The sequence below is a fragment of the Lagenorhynchus albirostris genome, chromosome 7, assembly GCF_949774975.1.
Source record: "Lagenorhynchus albirostris chromosome 7, mLagAlb1.1, whole genome shotgun sequence".
NCBI lineage: Eukaryota > Metazoa > Chordata > Mammalia > Artiodactyla > Delphinidae > Lagenorhynchus > Lagenorhynchus albirostris.
Window position 1 is genome coordinate 95644027 of NC_083101.1, and position 18782 is coordinate 95662808.

Consider the following 18782-nt stretch of genomic DNA (forward strand, 5'->3'; position numbering starts at 1 on the left):
AGTTCTAAGACACCAGGCATAAGGTTTGAAAGTGAGTTTAGACTAGGTTTCCTAGCAGTGAAAACCAAAAGGACAACATAGTATTTATTATCTGACAAAGGAAGCATACAAGTTCAACTGTAACTGTAAACTTTTTCTGGACTTTAAACTCAAAAAGGAATTTATGGTGGGGGCTTGTATAAAGCGACATTGGCTGACACTGTATTGTAGTTGTCTGCAACTATGCTTTATTAAAAAACTAGAATCACTGTTTAAATCACTGGCTCTCAAATTTGTGATGAGTCTTTATTATTATTGATTTTTTAAACTATGTGCAAGAAATTAATAGAAACATTCATTTTCATGGTCACATTGGGAAACAATTCTACTCCAGGCCATGTGCTGGAGTGCTCCCAGGTAACTGTCACAGGGCTGTGGGGAAGAATGGGACACAAGCACGCTGAAAACCACTAGGAAGAGCCAGCCCTGTAGCGTGTGCTTGAGCTTGTTGCACTACAGGTGCTCCGACAGTAAGTGAGAAGCAGCAGGATGGTACAGGGACCGAGGTAAGCCTGGCTCTGAAGTCCAGTCACTTGGACCCCTCTTCTGAGCTCCAGCCTCCATTCATTCTCTTACTGAAGGTATTTATTGAGCACCACTAAATGGCACATGCTATCCTAGGCAATGGGCTGGTATAAACTGTTGAATGTGCTATAAAAGAGTACAGTGAGTGTGAGGCAAGATGAGCCAAGAGCAGAGGGTACGGGTGCACATGAGCACACATGCCCACACCTACATATATAAGTTAAGGGAGGCTTGAGAAACTGATTTTGACAGGCATGTAAGTGCCTACATGGTAATGGGTTCACAAGGATACCAAACTCCTCTGGCTGTAAAATTTTCTCCACATGCAGCAAGGGGTCTTGACCTGGTCTGAGAGTTTGGGAAAGGCTTTCCTGCAGAGGTGGTATATGTGCAGGATGAGCAGGAATTAAGCAGGAGATGAGAGGAGGAACAATGTTCTAGGCATAGGGACTCAGGGTCTTAGCACGTGCAAAGGCCTTGAGAGGAAACTAGCATATAAGGCTGGTAAGGCTACACAGCATGACCACCTAAGGGAAAATGGTAGAAAATGGGTCTAAAACAGCAGTCTAGAATGTACAAGATCATAATAAGAACTTGGATATTTATTTTAGGAACAATGGAAGCTCTTAAATGGAGTGTCTGGATATGGTGTCAAAAAGGAAAAGAGGAAACAAAAGTCACTCTGAGACCTAAATTAAGAGAGTCATTTAATAGTCCACTCAAAAGATAACAGAGGCTCGGGCTAGTGGCAGGTGCTTCTGATGGGTATAACCAGCTGCCTGGGCTATGCCAGCCCTCACTCTACTCCTCTCTGCTCTTCCCCTCCACAGTAAAAAGCAACACCATACATCTAGTGCACATGTATGCAAGTGTGTAGATTTGTTCCTGGAAAGTTAAGGAAGTCTGCAACTCATGACTTCTATATTCTTAACAAGCCATGAAGCAAGATCAGCAGAGACCAAGAGTCGCAGCGAGGGTGCTGAGAAGTGGAGTGACTTTATCAGGTAGTGTGAGTGACTAGGTGGGTTACGACCATGGACTCACAAGGACACCACACTGTCACAGAGCTGCACAGGGAAAGCAGACGGCTGGCCCCCTCCTACATAAGTTTGGCCTTCTCAACATCAATAAATAAAATCATAATGGCAGATAACGAAGTACCGACACTTTAAGGCATCCCTCCAATGGAGGTCTCACTAATTCTGCAGAACTACTTGGCTGGGTGACTATATATTTCTTTAAAAATGAAAAAAAAAAAAAGTCAATATTATTTTAGGCAGATGACCTCTAACAAAGGAATTCTCTAGGAGGGCCAATATTATTTCCAAAGGAATTCTGGTAAGAAATGTCAGTAAAGATTACTTACACAAACACAATGTCCCCTCTCTTAGAGTAAGCAGGAATAGCACTGGCTATGGTGGCAAACCCATATGAGTATATGATGGCTTCTTCTGTCTTCATAAATTTTGCCAGGCGGTCTTCCAAATCCAAGTGCACATCTAGTTCAAGAGTAAAAAGTCAAATGGTTAAACTGTCTTATAATTCTTTTTCTTTGACTAAAGAATAAATAAAATAACATAAGCAGTTTAGTTGTTAATACTGTCTAAGATAATTCTGGGCCAAAACTGTTTCTGTACTCTGTGAACTGAATCAGCTACTCATTTGTCTATAAATATGTGACTGGGACAGCTCTGACTCTAGGTTTTGCTTTTATATCACTCTAGCAATAAGAATTCAAGGTCCAGTGACCTTGTCTGCTTTAACTTCCCTCAACCAAAAATGCCAAGACTTTACCAATGTACGACATTAATTTATTAACACCTTTTTGCATTTTAGTAGAAGTGACCAAACCAGGCACTAAGACAACTGTCAACCAGCTTTTAAAAGGAAAAGAAAGAAAAAAGAAAAGTAGTTAAGTTAAAAAGAACCCCACATACTCTGCATCAAGAGAGAGGAACTTTTTCAGTTGTGGTGGTCACTCCTCTAACAGTTTGTGTCAGCACTTAGTTGTGGCAACTGCCATCACTCTGCAGGACTGAGTTTCTGTCTGAATTTCTTTTTAAGTGTACTGGTGAATTCAAACGTATAGTACAAAGAGAAATATGGTCCTTTTATGGAAGCAGCTTAAGAAGAATGTTGATGTAATTATAGGGATAAATTGTAATTATTAAACTGGTATTTTTTTTCTCTCTTACATCATGGTTCCATATAGCCTTTCACCTTCCCAGGCTAAGCCATGAGGCTTCACACCCTGGGTTGGAGGGACCAGCGATGTCTAAAATAAATAGTGTACCAGCTGGCTGTGAACTGGAAAACTTCGAAGTGTCTGAAAATGAGGCATTACCCAAGAGAGAGAAAAATTTTTTAAACCTTCTTTAGTTCTTTTAACTACAGCAGGACCCAAGTCTGGAGAACAAGATCAGAGTTTTACCACATGCTCTGCGCAAAAAGAACTCAGAAGTTGATACAGGAAGGATGCAGCCAGGCCCCTCCAGCCTTGGAGCTTCATGGGAGAAACGAGAAACTCTGAGGAGTAAAGGCAGACTTTCAGAGCCGTGCCATGTCCACCGAGGGGAACTCAGAAGTGGAGGCAGTGGCAGGGGACCCAGACGTTCCCCAGTGAGGGGTGGTGGAGAGGGCCGATGGCCCGGCAGAGCCCTCCGGCCTAGATGTCGAGGACCTGTGGCTGGGAGCCTCGCTCCAGAAGACCCCTTCAGCATCAGCCTTCCCTCCAAGTATGCCCCTCCCTATCAGAGACATTCCCGGTGAGAAGGGAGAGAGGGAAAAGACCTGAGGGACTGAGATATACAAAAGAAACAACTTAACCCAGCTGGATACAAGGCTGGACAGTGAGTGGACTAAATATTTCCAACAGAGACCTGGTTAGTTGTTAAGTGTGAGATTTCCACCAACTTCCAGGAAGGAACAAGTGAGTAAGGTCAGTTTAGCAACAGGAACAAACAACTTTTTAGAACATGTGAATAAAGTGTCTAAAATCTGTAAACCCACTCACTGATTTATCAGAGGCAAGTTAATCTTATTGTGATGCTTTTAACTAGTAAAAGACAAATTTAAGAATTATAAAAGATACAACTTCACAAAGGACTATATTTTAAAAAGTAGTTAAATGAGGGCTGTCCAACAATCTCATTCAATTGTTAATCAAACATTTAGTAAGTATCACATAAAAATACTCTGATAAGCACTGGGTCAAAGAGAAATATAGGGTTTCTGCCACTTGACAAGGTGAGACAGCTAAGAGAGGCACCTGGCAGCTGTCAATGGAGAACTCGGAGCCCAGAGGGGCAGATACAAGGCTAAGCTGTGCCTTCAGTCCCCTGGTCTGAAGCACTTGGGCCCCTTCTACACTCAGAACTACAACACGTTCACAGTGACTTCTGACTAAAGGCACACAGGTCCCTCGATTGTGAACCAAAGGCTGCTGGGGTGGGCGCCAGCTATTGAGTGAGAGATGAGAAGACACAGAGGGTCCGAACTAAATCTCAATTTGATGGCAAGAGAGGTGTAGTGAGGAATTAGAAAATTTAGCAGCAATATCCAAATAATAAAATAAATTGAAGACACTTCATTTGTAGACTTCTTAAAGGATGATACAGAATTGTGAAAATGAACTATTTATCCCATTCCAATTTATCCCATCAAGTAATGATAAACAACTAGGCATGCTTCTTCCCATTTATAAGTTAAAATGTACACCAACATAGTTTATTACATAAAAAACACATGAAATACCACTTTATTTCCATTACCAATCAGGTAGTCATTTTTATAGAAGTGACACTTTCATTAGATCAACATTAAATAAATATGAGATTTCACAATAACGTTTAGAAGAATGCATCCCGGTTGATCAAAATGGTACCAAAAGAGTGCTTAGCTCTTCAAGCATCAAATCTGTGACACCAACACCACCAAGTCTGAAGACTTGATCTTGCTCCTGACTGCCCGCCCTTCCACGAGATATGCTGCCAGGGAAATGTGGCAGGCAAAGTCTGGCAAGAACGAGGAAAGCAGCAAAGCACCAGAGAACCAGCTACCTCCATGCAGCTGAGCATGGGCGTGTCTCAGGCATGTCTTCCTTTCCTCTTTGTTAGTGCTCTCTGAGCACCCTGCCTACAGATACGTCCCCACCATTCTGTTGCCTCTCACTTCTGATGAGACAGGAGGGCAGGTCCCCCATAGGAGGCCTCCTTCAAATTACAATGCTGCCTCTAAACTGGGAATCATCTACCCCAAATCTCAACAATTTAGCTAGCAGATGGACAACCCAAGCCACAGTGAATTGCTCTCATTCAATATCTACATTTTAAAAAGAAAAAACATGCTATGTTTACAGACACATAGCTATGCTATACAGACAAACTGTTTTTGGCAACTACAAAAAAGGATTTTAAATCATTCTGTAGCTCTAAATGACTCTCTTCATTGATTAGCAATAAAACAGTAAAACAATCTTGGCTTTGTTTTAGGGCTTTAGAGTTAGCTACCCAGTTGATAAAAATTATGTTAGTATTCTCATTATACATACTCATAGCCATTTTTATGTCATTGCCATAAAGTGGTAAGAAGAATCTCTCTACAATAAATCAATGACTTACTGATTCTTGCCTAGTCCCAAAAGTTTAAAAAAGATGGGCCTTTCCTCCTCCTATCTAAAGACACTGGGTTTTAGGGGATGTCAGCCGTGCAAAGCAGGTTTTGTGACAGGTAAACACGGACAGTTGCATAACATCTTTTGATGTCTGATAGCTACTCTGCAATGAAGAAACTCTTAACCCAAAGGCGGGGGAGGCAGCAAACAGAAAAACTGCCAGGGCATGTTCTTTGACTTTGGATGCCTATCTTCTGTGTGTATGATCCATTTAAACAATTAGTGCCACAGTTTTGCACACGTCATTCTCTAATTCACTGCTAGGAACCAATAGGGTAGGCAAGAGGCCACGGAGGAAGGTGACCAGAAAGCCTCTGTGTCTTCTCAGCACTTGTTGCCCTTTCTGGCACCTGCTCCCTCACCAGAATGTAAGAGACGGGAGGCAAGGCCAGGGCAGGATGCCCCACACCAAACACAAGGGCTGGCCATGGCAGTCATCACAAGGGGTTCAGATCTGGGCTCCCTCATTGCCAGGTCTGAACCATGGACAGGCCCAAAACTGCTCTGTGCCTCTCAGTCCTTCCTCTGTCAAATGGTTAACAGTTCTACCTGCCTCAAAGGACTGTTAGGAGAACTGCAAGAGAATGCTTATAAAACACTCAGAACAATGTCTGGCATGGAAAAAGCAACATGCTGGTGTTTGTTCAACTAACTCAATATTTGTAGAATAAAAATAAGCTTTTTTTTAAATTAGATTTAGGGAGATTGTCTTTCAGTGTAGATTATAAATCTATAATAGGATTTTTACTTTCCTTGTCATCCTACTTTATCTGATTTTTTTTTCTTTACATCTTTACTGGAGTATAACTGCTTTACAATGGTGTTAGTTTCTGCTTTACAACAAAGTGAATCAGTTATACATATACATATGTTCCCATACCTCTTCCCTCTTGCATCTCCCTCCCTCCCACTCTCCCTATCCCACCCCTCTAGGTGGTCACAAAACACCAAGCTGATCTCCCTGTGCTATGCGGCTGCTTCCCACTAGCAATCTATTTTACATTTAGTAGTGTATATATGTCCATGCCACTCTCTCGCTTTGTCACAGCTTACCCTTCCCCCTCCCCATATCCTCAAGTCCATTCTCAACTAGGTCTGTGTCTTTATTCCTGTCTTACCCCTAGGTTCTTCATGACATTTTTTTCCTTAAATTCCATACATATGTGTTAGCATACGGTATTTGTCTTTCTCTTTCTGACTTACTTCACTCTGTATGACAGACTCTAGGTCCATCCACCTCATTACAAATAGCTCAATTTCGTTTCTTTTTATGGCGGAGTAATATTCCATTGTATATATGTGCCACATCTTCTTTATCCATTCATCCGATGATGGACACTTAGGTTGTTTCCATCTCCGGGCTATTGTAAATAGAGCTGCAATGAACATTTTGGTACATGACTCTTTTTGAATTATGGTTTTCTCAGGGTATATGCCCAGTAATGGGATTGCTGGGTCATATGGTAGTTCTATTTGTAGTTTTTTAAGGAACCTCCATACTGTTCTCCATAGTGGCTGTACCAATTCACATTCCCACCAGCAGTGCAAGAGGGTTCCCTTTTCTCCACACCCTCTCCAGCATTTATTGCTTGTAGATTTTTTGATGATGGCCATTCTGACTGGTGTGAGATGATATCTCATTGTAGTTCTGATTTGCATTTCTCTAATGATTAATGATGTTGAGCACTCTTTCATGTGTTTGTTGGCAGTCTGTATATCTTCTTTGGAGAAATGTCTATTTAGGGCTTCTGCCCATTTTTGGATTGGGTTGTTTGGTTTTCTGTCATTGAGCTGCATGAGCTGCCTATAAATTTTGGAGATTAATCCTTTGTCAGTCGCTTCATTTGCAAATATTTTCTCCCATTCTGAGTGTTGTCTTTTGGTCTTGTTTATGGTTTCCTTTGCTGTGCAAAAGCTTTGAAGTTTCATTAGTCCCATTTGTTTATTTTTGTTTTTATTTCCACTGCTCTAGGAGGTGGGTCAAAAAGGATCTTGCTGTGATTTATGTCATAGAGTGTCCTGCCCATGTTTTCCTCTAAGAGTTTGATAGTTTCTGGCCTTACATTTAGGTTTTTAATGCATTTTGAGCTTATTTTTGTGTATGGTGTTAGGGAGTGATCTAATCTCATACTTTTACATGTACCTGTCCAGTTTTGCCAGCACCACTTATTGAAGAGGCTGTCCTTTCTCCAAAGTACATTCCTGCCTCCTTTATCAAAGATAAGGTGACCATATATGCGTGGGTTTATCACTGCGCTTTCTATCCTGTTCCATTGATCTATCTTTCTGTTTCTGTGCCAGTACCATACTGTCTTGATTACTGTCACTTTGTAGTATAGTATGAAGTCAGGGAGCCTGATTCCTCCAGCTCCATTTTTGGTTCTCAAGATTGCTTTGGCTATTCGGGGTCTTTTGTGTTTCCATACAAAATTGTGAAATTTTTTGTTCTAGATCTGTGAAAAATGCCAGTGGTAGTTTGACAGGGATTGCATTGAATCTGTAGATTGCTTTGGGTAGTAGAGTCATTTTCACAATGTTGATTCTTCCAATCCAAGAACATGGTATATCTCTCCACGTGTTTGTATCATCTTTAATTTCTTTCAACAGTGTCTTATAATTTTCTGCATACAGTTCTCCTTAGGTAGGTTTATTCCTAGATATTTTATTCTTTTTGTTGCAATTGTAAATGGGAGTGTTTTCTTAATTTCACTTTCAGATTTTTCACCATTAGTGCATAGGAATGCCAGAGATTTCTGTGCATTAATTTTGTATCCTGCTACTTTACCAAATTCATTGATTAGGTCTAGTAGTTTTCTGGTAGCATCTTTAGGATTCTCTACGTATAGTATCATGTCATCTGCAAACAGTGACAACTTTACTTCTTCTTTTGCGATTTGGATTCCTTTTATTTCTTTTTCTTCTCTGATTGCTGTGGCAAAAACTTCCAAAACTATGTTGAATAATAGTGGTGAGAGTGGGCAACCTTGTCTTGTTCCTGGTCTTAGTGAAAATGGTTTCATTTTTTCACCACTGAGGACAATGTTGGCTGTGGGTTTGTCATATATGGCCTTTATTATGTTGAGGAAAGTTCCCTCTATGCCTACTTTCTGCAGGGTTTTTATCATAAATGGGTGTTGAATTTTGTCAAAAGCTTTCTCTGCATCTGTTGAGATGATCGTATGTTTTTTCTCCTTCAATTTGTTAATATGGTGTATCACATTGATTGCTTTGCATATACTGATGAATCCTTGCATTCCTGGAATAAACCCCACTTGATCATGGTGTATGATCCTTTTAATGCTGTTGGATTCTGTTTGCTAGTGTTTTGTTGAGGACTTTTGCATCTATGTTCATCAGTGATATTGGCCTGTAGTTTTCTTTCTTTGTGACCTCTTTGTCCGGTTTTGGTATCAGGGTGATGGTGGCCTCGTAGAATGAGTTTGGGAGTGTTCCTCCCTCTGCTATATTTTGGAAGAGTTTCAGAAGGATAGGTGTTAGCTCTTCTCTAAATGTTTGATAGAATTCGCCTGTGAAGCCATCTGGTCCTGGGCTTTTGTTTGTTGGAAGATTTTTAATCACAGTTTCAATTTCAGTGCTTGTGACTGGTCTCTTCAAATTTTCTATTTCTTCCAGATTCAGTCTTGGCAGGTTGTGCCTTTCTAAGAATTTGTCCATTTCTTCCAGGTTGTCCATTTTATTGGCATAGAGTTACTTGTAGTACTCTCTCATGATCTTTTGTATTTCTGCAGTGTCAGTTGTTACTTCTCCTTTTTCATTTCTAATTCTATTGATTTGAGTCTTCTCCCTCTTTTTCTTGATGAGTCTGGCTAATGGTTTATCAATTTTGTGTATCTTCTCAAAGAACCAGCTTTTAGTTTTATTGATCTTTGCTATCGTTTCCTTCATTTCTTTTTCATTTATTTCTGATATGATCTTTATGATTTCTTTCCTTCTGCTAACTTTGGGGGTTTTTTGTTCTTCTTTCTCTAATTGCTTTAGGTGCAAGGTTAGGTTGTTTATTCAAGATGTTTCCTGTTTCTTAAGGTAGGATTGTATTGCTATAAACGTCCCTCTTAGAACTGCTTTTGCTGCATCCCATAGGTTTTGGGTCGTCGTGTCTCCATTATCATTTGTTTCTAGGTATTTTTTAATTTCCTCTTTGATTTCTTCAGTGATCACTTCGTTATTAAGTAGTGTATTGTTTAGCCTCCATGTGTTTGTATTTTTTACAGAACTTTTCCTGTAATTGATATCTAGTCTCATAGTGTTGTGGTTGGAAAAGATACTTGATAAAATTTCAATTTTCTTAAATTTAGCAAGGCTTGATTTGTGACCCAAGATATGATCTATCCTGGAGAATGTTCCATGAGCACTTGAGAAAAATGTGTATTCTGTTGTTTTTGGATGGAATGTCCTATAAATATCAATTAAGTCCATCTTGTTTAATGTATCATTTAAAGCTTGTGTTTCCTTATTTATTTTCATCTTGCATCTGTCCATTGGTGAAAGTGGGGTGTTAAAGTCCCTTACTATGAATGTGTTACTGTCGATTTCCCCTTTCATGGCTGTTAGTATTTGCCTTATGTATTGAGGTGCTCCTATGTTAGGTGCATAAATATTTACAATTGTTATATCTTCTTCTTGGATCAATCCCTTGATCATTATTTAGTGTCCTTCTTTGTCTCTTCTAATAGTCTTTATTTTAAAGTCTATTTTGTCTGATATGAGAATTGCTACTCCAGCTTTCTTTTGGTTTCCATTTGCATGGAATATCTTTTTCCATCCCCCTACTTTCAGTCTGTATGTGTCTCTAGGTCTGAAGTGGGTCTCTTGTAGACAGCATATACATGGGTCTTGTTTTTGTATCCATTCAGCCAATCTGTGTCTTTTGGTGGGAGCATTTAGTCCATTTACATTTAAGGTAATTATCGGTATGTATGTTCCTATTCCCATTTTCTTAATTGCTTTGGGTTCGTTATTGTTAAGTCTTTTCCTTCTCTTGTGTATCTTGCCTAGAGAAGTTCCTTTAGCATTTGCTGAAAAGCTGGTTTGGTGGTGCTGAACTCTCTCAGCTTTTGCTTGTCTGTAAAGGCTTTAATTTCTCCATCAAATCTGAATGAGATCCTTGCTGGGTAGAGTAATCTTGGTTGCAGGTTTTTCTTCTTCATCACTTTAAATATGTCCTGCCAGTTCCTTCTGCCTTGCAGAGTTTCTGCTGAAAGATCAGCTGTTAACCTTATGGGGATTCCCTTGTGTGTTATTTGTTGTTTTTCCCTTGCTGCTTTTAATATGTTTTCTTTATATTTAATTTCTGACAGTTTGATTAATATGTGTCTTGGCGTATTTTTCCTTGCATTTATCCTGTATGGGACTCTCTGTGCTTCCTGGACTTGATTAACTATTTCCTTTTCCATATTAGGGAAGTTTTCAACTATAATCTCTTCAAATATTTTCTCAGTCCCTTTCTTTTCTCTTCTTCTTCTGGAACCCCTATAATTCAAATGTTGGTGCGTTTAATGTTGGCCCAGAGGTCTCTGAGACTGTCCTCAGTTCTTTTCATTCTTCTTTCTTTATTCTGCTCTGCAGTAGTTATTTCCAGTATTTTATCTTCCAGGTCACTTATCCGTTCTTCTGCCTCAGTTGTCCTGCTATTGATCCCATCTAGAGTATTTTTTTTTTTTTTGTGGTATGCGGGCCTCTTACCGTTGTGGCCTCTCCCGCTGCGGAGCAACAGGCTCTGGACGCACAGCCTCAGCGGCCATGGCTCACAGGTCCAGCCGCTCCGTGGCATGCGGGATCCTCCCGGACCGGGGCACGAACCTGCGTCCCCTGCATTGGCAGGCGGACTCTCAACCACTGTGCCACCAGTGAAGCCCTAGCGTATTTTTTTTAAAAAATAAATTTATTTATTTATTTTTGGCTGAATTGGGTCTTTGTTGCTGCGCGTGGGCTTTCTCTAGTTGCAGCGAGCAGGGGCTACTCTTCATTGTGGTGCGAGGGTTTCTCATTGCTGTGGCTTTGTTGCGGAGCACGGGCTCTAGGTGTGCAGGCTTCAGTAGCTGTGGCTTGCAGGCTCTAGAGCACAGGCTCATGGCACACTGGTTTAGTTACTCCACGGCATGTGGGATCTTCCCAGACCAGGTCTCGAACCTGTGTCCCTGGCATTGGCAGGCGGATTCTTAACCACTGTGCCATCAGGGAAGCCCTAGAGTACTTTTAATTTCATTTATTGTGTTTTTCATCGTTGCTTGTTTCATCTTTAGTTCTTCTAGGTCCTTGTTAAATGTTTCTTGCATTTTTTCTATTCTATTTCCAAGATTTTGGATCATCTTTACTATCATTATTCTGAATTCTTTTTCAGTTAAACTGCCTATTTCCTCTTCATTTGTTAGGTCTGGTGCGTTTTTATCTTGCTCCTTCATCTGTTGTGTGTTCTTCTGTCTTCTCATTTTGCTTATCTTACTGTGTTTGGGGTCTCCTTTTTGTATGCTGCAGGTTTGTAATTCCTGTTGTTTTTGGTGTCTGTCCCCAGTGGCTAAGTTGGTTCAGTGGGTTGTGTAGGCTTCCTGGTGGAGGGGACTAGTGCCTGTGTTCTGGTGGATGAGGCTGGATCTTGTCTTTCTGGTGGGCAGGTCCACGTCTGGTGGTGTGATTTGGGGTGTCTGTGGACTTATTATGATTTTAGGCAGCCTCTCTGCTAATGGGTGGGGTTGTGTTCCTGTCTTGCTAGCTGTTTGGCATAGGGTGTCCCACACTGTAGCTTGCTGGCCGTTGAGTGAAGCGGGGTGCTGGTGTTGAGATGGAGATCTCTGGGCGATTTTTGCTGTTTGATATTATGTGGAGCTGAGAGGTGTCTTGTTGACCAGTGTCCTGAAGTTGGCTCTCCCATGGCGGCAGCACCAAGAGCCTTTCATCCACACGGCTCAGAATAAAAGGGAGAAAAAGTAGAAAGAAAGAAGAAAGAAAGAATTAGTAGAAGTAGGAAGGAAGGAAGGAAGGAGGGAAGGAAGGAAAATAAATAAAATAAAATAAAGTAAGATAAAATATTTAAATAAAAAATAATTAATAAGAACAAAAAAAAATTTTTTTTAAAAGGAAAAAAAAAAAAAACCCGGACGGATAGAACCCTAGGACAAATGGTGGAAGCAAAGCTACACAGACAAAATCTCACAAGGAAGCATACACATACCCAGTCACAAAAAGAGGAAAAGGGGAAAAAATAATAAATCTTGCTCTCAAAGTCCACCTCCTCAGTTTGGGATGATTCGTTGTCTATTCAGGTATTCCACAGATGCAGGGTACACCAAGTTGATTGTGGAGCTTTAATCCGCTGCTTCTGAGGCTGCTGGGAGAGATTTCCCTTTCTCTTCTTTGTTCTCAAGGCTGCTGGGAGAGATTTCCCTTTCTCTTCTTTGTTCTCAAAGCTCCCGGGACTCAGCTTTGGATTTGTCCCCGCCTGTGCGTGTAGGTCGCCGGAGGTCGTCTGTTCTTCGCTCAGACAGGACGAGGTTAAAGGAGCAGCTGCTTCGGGGACTCTGGCTCACTCAGGCCTGGAGGAGGGACGGGTACGGAGTGCGGGGCGAGCCTGCGGCGGCAGAGGCTGGCGTGACATTGCGCCAGACTGAGGCGTGCTGTGTGTTCTCCCGGGGAAGTTGTCCCTGGATCTTGGGACCTTGGCAGTGGCGAGCTGCACAGGCTCCCCAGAAGGGGGGTATGGATAGTGACCTGTGCTCGCACACAGGCTTCTTGGTGGCGGCAGCAGCAGCCTTAGCGTCTCATGCCCGTCTCTGGGGTCTGCGCTTTTAGCCATGGCTCACGCCCGTTTCTGGAGCTCCTTTAAGCAGCGCTCTTAATCCCCTCTCCTCACGCACCAGGAAACAAAGAGGGAAGAAAACGTCTCTTGCCTCTTTGGCAGGTCCAGACTTTTCCCCGGACTCCCTCCCGGCTAGCCATGGTGCACTAACCCCCTGGAGGCTGTGTTCATGCCGCTAACTCCAGTCCTCTCCTTCCGCTCTGACTGAAGCCCGAGCCTCAGCTCCCATCCCCACCTGCCCCGGCAGGTGAGCAGATAAGCCTCTCGGGCTGGTTAGTGCCGTTCGGCACCAATCCTCTGTGCGGGAATCTCTCCACTTTGCCCTCTGCACCCCTGTTGCTGTGCTCTCCTCCGGGGCTCCGAAGCTTTCCCCCTCCAAAAAAGAGTAATCTTTTATAAGGAAAAAAGGTACGCTATCTGCTAATTACGTTATCCAAATCCTGGATATTAAAGAACTATCTTATATTAAAGCCGCTTATTCAAGTTCATATTTATCAGAATAAAAAGAGGTATTATGGCCTTCTTGATTGTTTTTCAGAGGAAAGACTATAAAATACCCAACTTTAGAACAGTTTAAAAACAACCAACTATATTTTCTCTTAAAATCTCCATATTTTTGTGTTACATACCTTTTTTTTTTTTTTTTTTGCGGTACGCGGGCCTCTCACTGTTGTGGCCTCTCTCATTGCAGAGCATAGGCTCCGGACGCGCAGGCTCAGCGGCCATGGCTCACTCCCCCAGCCGCTCCACGGCATGTGCGATCTTCCCAGACCGGGGCACGAACCCATGTCCCCTGCACCAGCAGGCGGACTCTCAACCACTGCGCCACCAGGGAAGCCCTGCAGACTTTTTTTAAATCCCTTGAGACTTGGACAATTTTCTTAAAAGTACAAATGTCACCTATGTACTCATTAAAACGTTAAAAACAGTGCTGAATGTTTTCCAGAATGTTTTCACATACAGTATCTTATTCTTACCAAAATGTTCTAAGTTGTGCAACAAAGATGATTCCCTGCCTACACTGTGAAAACTACAATTCCATGACTGGTAGGAAGAAGTGGCAGATCTAAGAATTTTATGACCAAATGCCCTTCCTACTAAAACATGCATTCATGGTCCTACAACAGAGAGAAAATATTTTTTAAAATAAACAAATGAACAATTGTTCACTATTGGCTCTAGAACACAATTATATGCCACTATCTCTCACCATGAAACTGCCACTAATTGTCTTTTGATTTAGTTTAAGACCAAAGAATCAAGTAGGCATCATGTATGCAAAGCAGATCCCAGGCACAGGGATAAACCACATGTAAATGAGATCTGAATGCATTACAAACAAAACAATCAGAGAGGTTCAACAAGAGAAACTATCAAAGTGCACAGGGACCCCATTAGCCTTAGAGGAAAGGAAGGCTCCACAACCTGATAAAATCACTTGACTGATTCTAAACTACACATTAAAATGATAAGATGAGAAGGTGGAAACACTTCTGATCCACACAGTCCTCACAAGACTATTTTAAGAACCTGCTGGGCCTTTAGGAGGCAGGAGAACATTTAGCCTAAGAAACTAGAAGAATTTTAATTCAACTGTCAATTTTCTTTTTTTGTGTTAATCATCCAGTACCATCTAATATGTTACTATGAAATAATAAACAGAAAATGTTTTAATAAGGAAATTTACTTTTCCAGTAAGTGATTTTCATTCACTATCTGAAAAGTTGAGAAAAGAGCTAGAAGACAGAGCATTTTCATCACTGAAAACAGATGCCTGAGTGATATTAGTACTTCCAGGAAAAGAAAAAGCCAAAATCAAAAGCAACCTATTGGTGGGCCTGGGAAAGAGACCCTAGCCTCACACACAAGCTACTAAAATGAGAGGAAAGGGAAGTTCACTTCTGCTTTAATGCTCAGTACAAAGGGCAAATATCTAAATATTTAGAATAATTTAATTATAGAGTGTATTTTATTTTATTTTTAAAATAAATTTATTTATTTATTTTTGGCTGCGTTGGGTCTTCATTGCTGTGTGCAGGCTTTCTCTAGTTGTGGCTAGTGGGAGCTACTCTTTGTTGCAGAGTACGGGCTCTAGGCACGCGGGCTTCAGTAGTCATGGCACACAAGCTTAGTTGCTCCGTGGCATGTGGGATCCTCCTGGACCAGGGCTTGAACCTGTGTCCCCTGGATTGGCAGGCGGATTCTTAACCACTGCGCCACCAGGGAAGTCCCAAGGGTATTTTAGAGATTTAAAATATAGCCTTAGCTGACCTCAAGTATCTTCTTGAACTTACCTAACACTGAAATTTCAAGGTAATTTAATACAACTACAGTAATATAAGTGATTAGTTCCAGAATAAGGAAAAACATAGAAAATACCCTGTTGGAAAACCAAGTAAAAATACATACTATATACACATAAAGAAAGGAAAAAAGATGATAAGCAAGCATGGGCAACTGTTGAAAAGGAACAAAACAAGTTTACAGGAAGGACAATGTACTCAGAAAACAATACACATTACTCCAAGCTGTAGGTTTGGTGTCTTATTACAAAACCATCACACTGCAAATTAACCTTCAACCTTTGTCCAGATACCACAGTCTGTTTGAACCTTTGACTACATTAGGATAAGGATGACACAGTGACCAATAATGTAGTTCACAGAGTAGCTAATACACAACTATGTGTTCATTATATTGACTCTGGTGGCCCATTCAGACACTTGAAAGATCAAATCCAATTTAAATTTAAAACGCACTTGAACAGCACACCACATGTATGTGGTATGCTACCATTTTTGTAAAACTGGGGGGGAAATGTATGGAAGTGGTTTGCACACACTGAAAAAAGCCTGGAAGAATGAACAAGAAACTACTGAGAGTAGCTGTCTTTTTTGGGGGTGGAATGGCAGTGGGGAGAAGACTTCACTATCTCTTTAAATCTTTGAGGTTTATATCTTGGATTGAATTATTCAATCAAGAAAATTAATTTAGGATGGATCAAGAGGGTTTTATGAAAAGTGAAATAAGTTGGACAGAGAAAGACAAATAGCATATGATCTCACTAATATGTGGACTCTAAAAAACAAAACAAACAAAATGAAAAGAGACTCATAGATACACAGAACAAAGAGGTGGTTGCCAGAGGGAAAGGGGATCAGGGGTGGGGAAAATTAGGTGTAGGGGATTAAGAGGTACAAAGCTCCAGTTATAAAATAAATAAGCAATGGTGATGTAACACAAAGCATAAGGAATATGGCCAAAAATATTGTAATAACTTTGGGGACAGACGGTTACTAGACTCCATGGTGATCATTTCATAATGTATGCATGTCAGATCACTATATACTACACCTGAAACTAATGTAATATTGTACATCAACTATATTTAAATTAAAAAAATTAATTTAAAAATCATTAAAGATCCCCCCCCCCAAGTTTGGAGGCACACAGCATCCTATTACACATATTTCAGGTGATCCAAATGAAAAACTGACTGGGCAATTAAAACAACATATTTCCATAGTTCTGGGAAAACTGGTCTTGAAGATTTGAAACTTTTTTTTCTCTAAATTTAGCAATAAATCTCTTATCAGTCTTCTCAGATTAACTCCTGAGCAAGAGCCAAGGCCACACATGCAAATAAGATCTACTAGAAAGAGAGGCTTTTAAGAAAGCAATTTCTTTACCCCACAAGCAGATCATGGAAAGAAAGCCTTGTTGATCAGATTACAACAAACAACTTTGTAAAAAAAATGCCTTTTTTAGTTTTCTAATTCTTATGAAGGAAATAATACCCTACCAGTAAAAAGCAGGCAAACAAATCATGTTTGCACTAGGCTAGAGGAAAGAGGGAGCCTCTGATCTGAGCTCTTTTAAGTCTTTGATCTTGCCATTAATATTGCAAATCAGAATACTTATTTTCTAGTTTTAGGGCTGAAATTAATTAGCTATGTGACCATGAGGAAGTCACTTAACCTCTCTGAGCTTTCTGTTCTTCTTCTGAATAGCTGGGATGCTGGAATACAAGATTTTAAAGATCCTTTCCAACTGTAGGATTCTTGGACACCAACTCCCATCATCTGTTTCCAATAAAAATAATTTAACCACTAAATTAGCTAAGGGATAAAGAAAGGTGCTCCCTTAAATAAAAACATCTTAACTGTTAAAGTGAAAAAAACAAAGACCCAGAAATGAAAATGAGTAGAGAAGACAAAAGAGACTTGCCTGGCCCCACTGTCCCCACCCTCTGACATTTTGTAAACCAGAATGTTATTTCCAGTAATATACTTATTTGGAAAATTATTTAACAACATTTTTGAAATTTTCAGAAGCAAAGAACAATATACATTTAATAAAAAACCACCATAAAATTCCAGGGTCTTCTTTGATGACTCTGATTTAGGGAGTTCATCGTGTTTGAAATCACACTCTCATCCTAATATGTAGTTAGCCCATCTCCAGGTCATCCACACACAAGGAAATCAATGATCCTTTGTCTTCATTCCAGAAAGAAAAGGGCTACACAGTCTATGACCTCCCCCATCCCCCAAATCTGTTCTCACTTTCCTTCCGGCACGTGGTGGCTGCCCAGCTAGAGCAATTTTCCAGTCCCTCTGCTGGGAGACATGACCTGGGTAATGTTCTCACCAACAGAATGTGGCCGGAATGATAAGCAACACCACCTGCCCACCTAAACAGGTACCAATGCCCTGCACTCCTGCTCCTCCATACTCATCACTTGGCTTCGGTCACACAAAGATGGTGCCCTGAGGCCTAGAGCAACGAGACAGGGAAAATCTGGGTTCCTGCATGACTACAAAGAGCAGAGCCACTCACAACCGGATGCTTCCCCTTACAACTGTCATGCACAGCAGAAACAGTCTCCTCACACCATGTCTCCTGGGGCAAATGCAACAAGAGCTCAGGCTTCGCCCTACTGAGACAGTGTGCCTTAGATACCTATGACTCTTCTCCACAACGGACAGTCAGCCCCAGACCAATGCATCTCCTACCAATGATTTCAAACACAAAATCTAGAAAGTTCGCCAGCTTATTTCCACAACTAATTAAGGATACCTTTTCCAAGGAGTTTTGAAATCAAACTGAATCTTAATTCTTGAAAGCAGTAGTCTGAAAAATATGACAGAAAACATACCAAATGTGCCATAAAATCCTCTAGGTCCACAAGTTCCCACACCATACTTCTTTAGAGATGCCAAAGCTGCTGCCTTTGTGAAAGTAAAAAAAAAAAATTAGACTGTAATAATATATCTTTAACAGTTTAAAAATGACATTTCCTATTCTTTAACCCACATAGCTCCCCAGTACCCTGGCTTTTCCTTTCTTAGTACTAAGACAATTCTAACAGGATATAAAGAAAAGAGGGATGGGAAGACTTAGGTATACGACTTAAAACATGGAAAAGTTATATTAGCTTGATCATTAAAACCTGGTTAACTCAATGCATTCGTACTTTCTGGCATTTGTGGGCACAGGTCTTTCCTCAAAAAATGTTTACTGGCCCACAATCCCAACAGGAGATGAAGCAATTTCCTAGACACATCTCCAACTATTACCTGGGTCTGGTTCATATAGTTCTCTGGTTGTCACCCAGCACTAAGCCACATTAGGACACTCTTGCCTCCCTTTGTTGAAAACTAGGTTACAGCTCTGTCACTAAAGAGTAAAGCGTAAGTACTTACACAGCCCCTTCTGATATTCTGCATTTGT

The 18782-nt window shown here is 40.8% G+C and overlaps 1 protein-coding gene across 2 annotated transcripts in view; it reads right to left on the reverse strand.

Annotated features, from left to right (window-relative positions):
• The window catches only part of SPTLC1 (serine palmitoyltransferase long chain base subunit 1), a 75169-nt gene that overhangs the window by 29759 nt on the left and 26628 nt on the right, over positions 1-18782 (reverse strand). For both annotated transcript variants that reach the window (XM_060155560.1, XM_060155559.1), the window contains exons 5-6: positions 18208-18280; positions 1931-2063 (exon numbers count right to left, since the gene is read on the reverse strand). In XM_060155560.1, coding sequence (XP_060011543.1) covers positions 1931-2063; positions 18208-18280 — 206 coding nt within the window. The remainder of the gene's footprint in view (positions 1-1930; positions 2064-18207; positions 18281-18782) is intronic.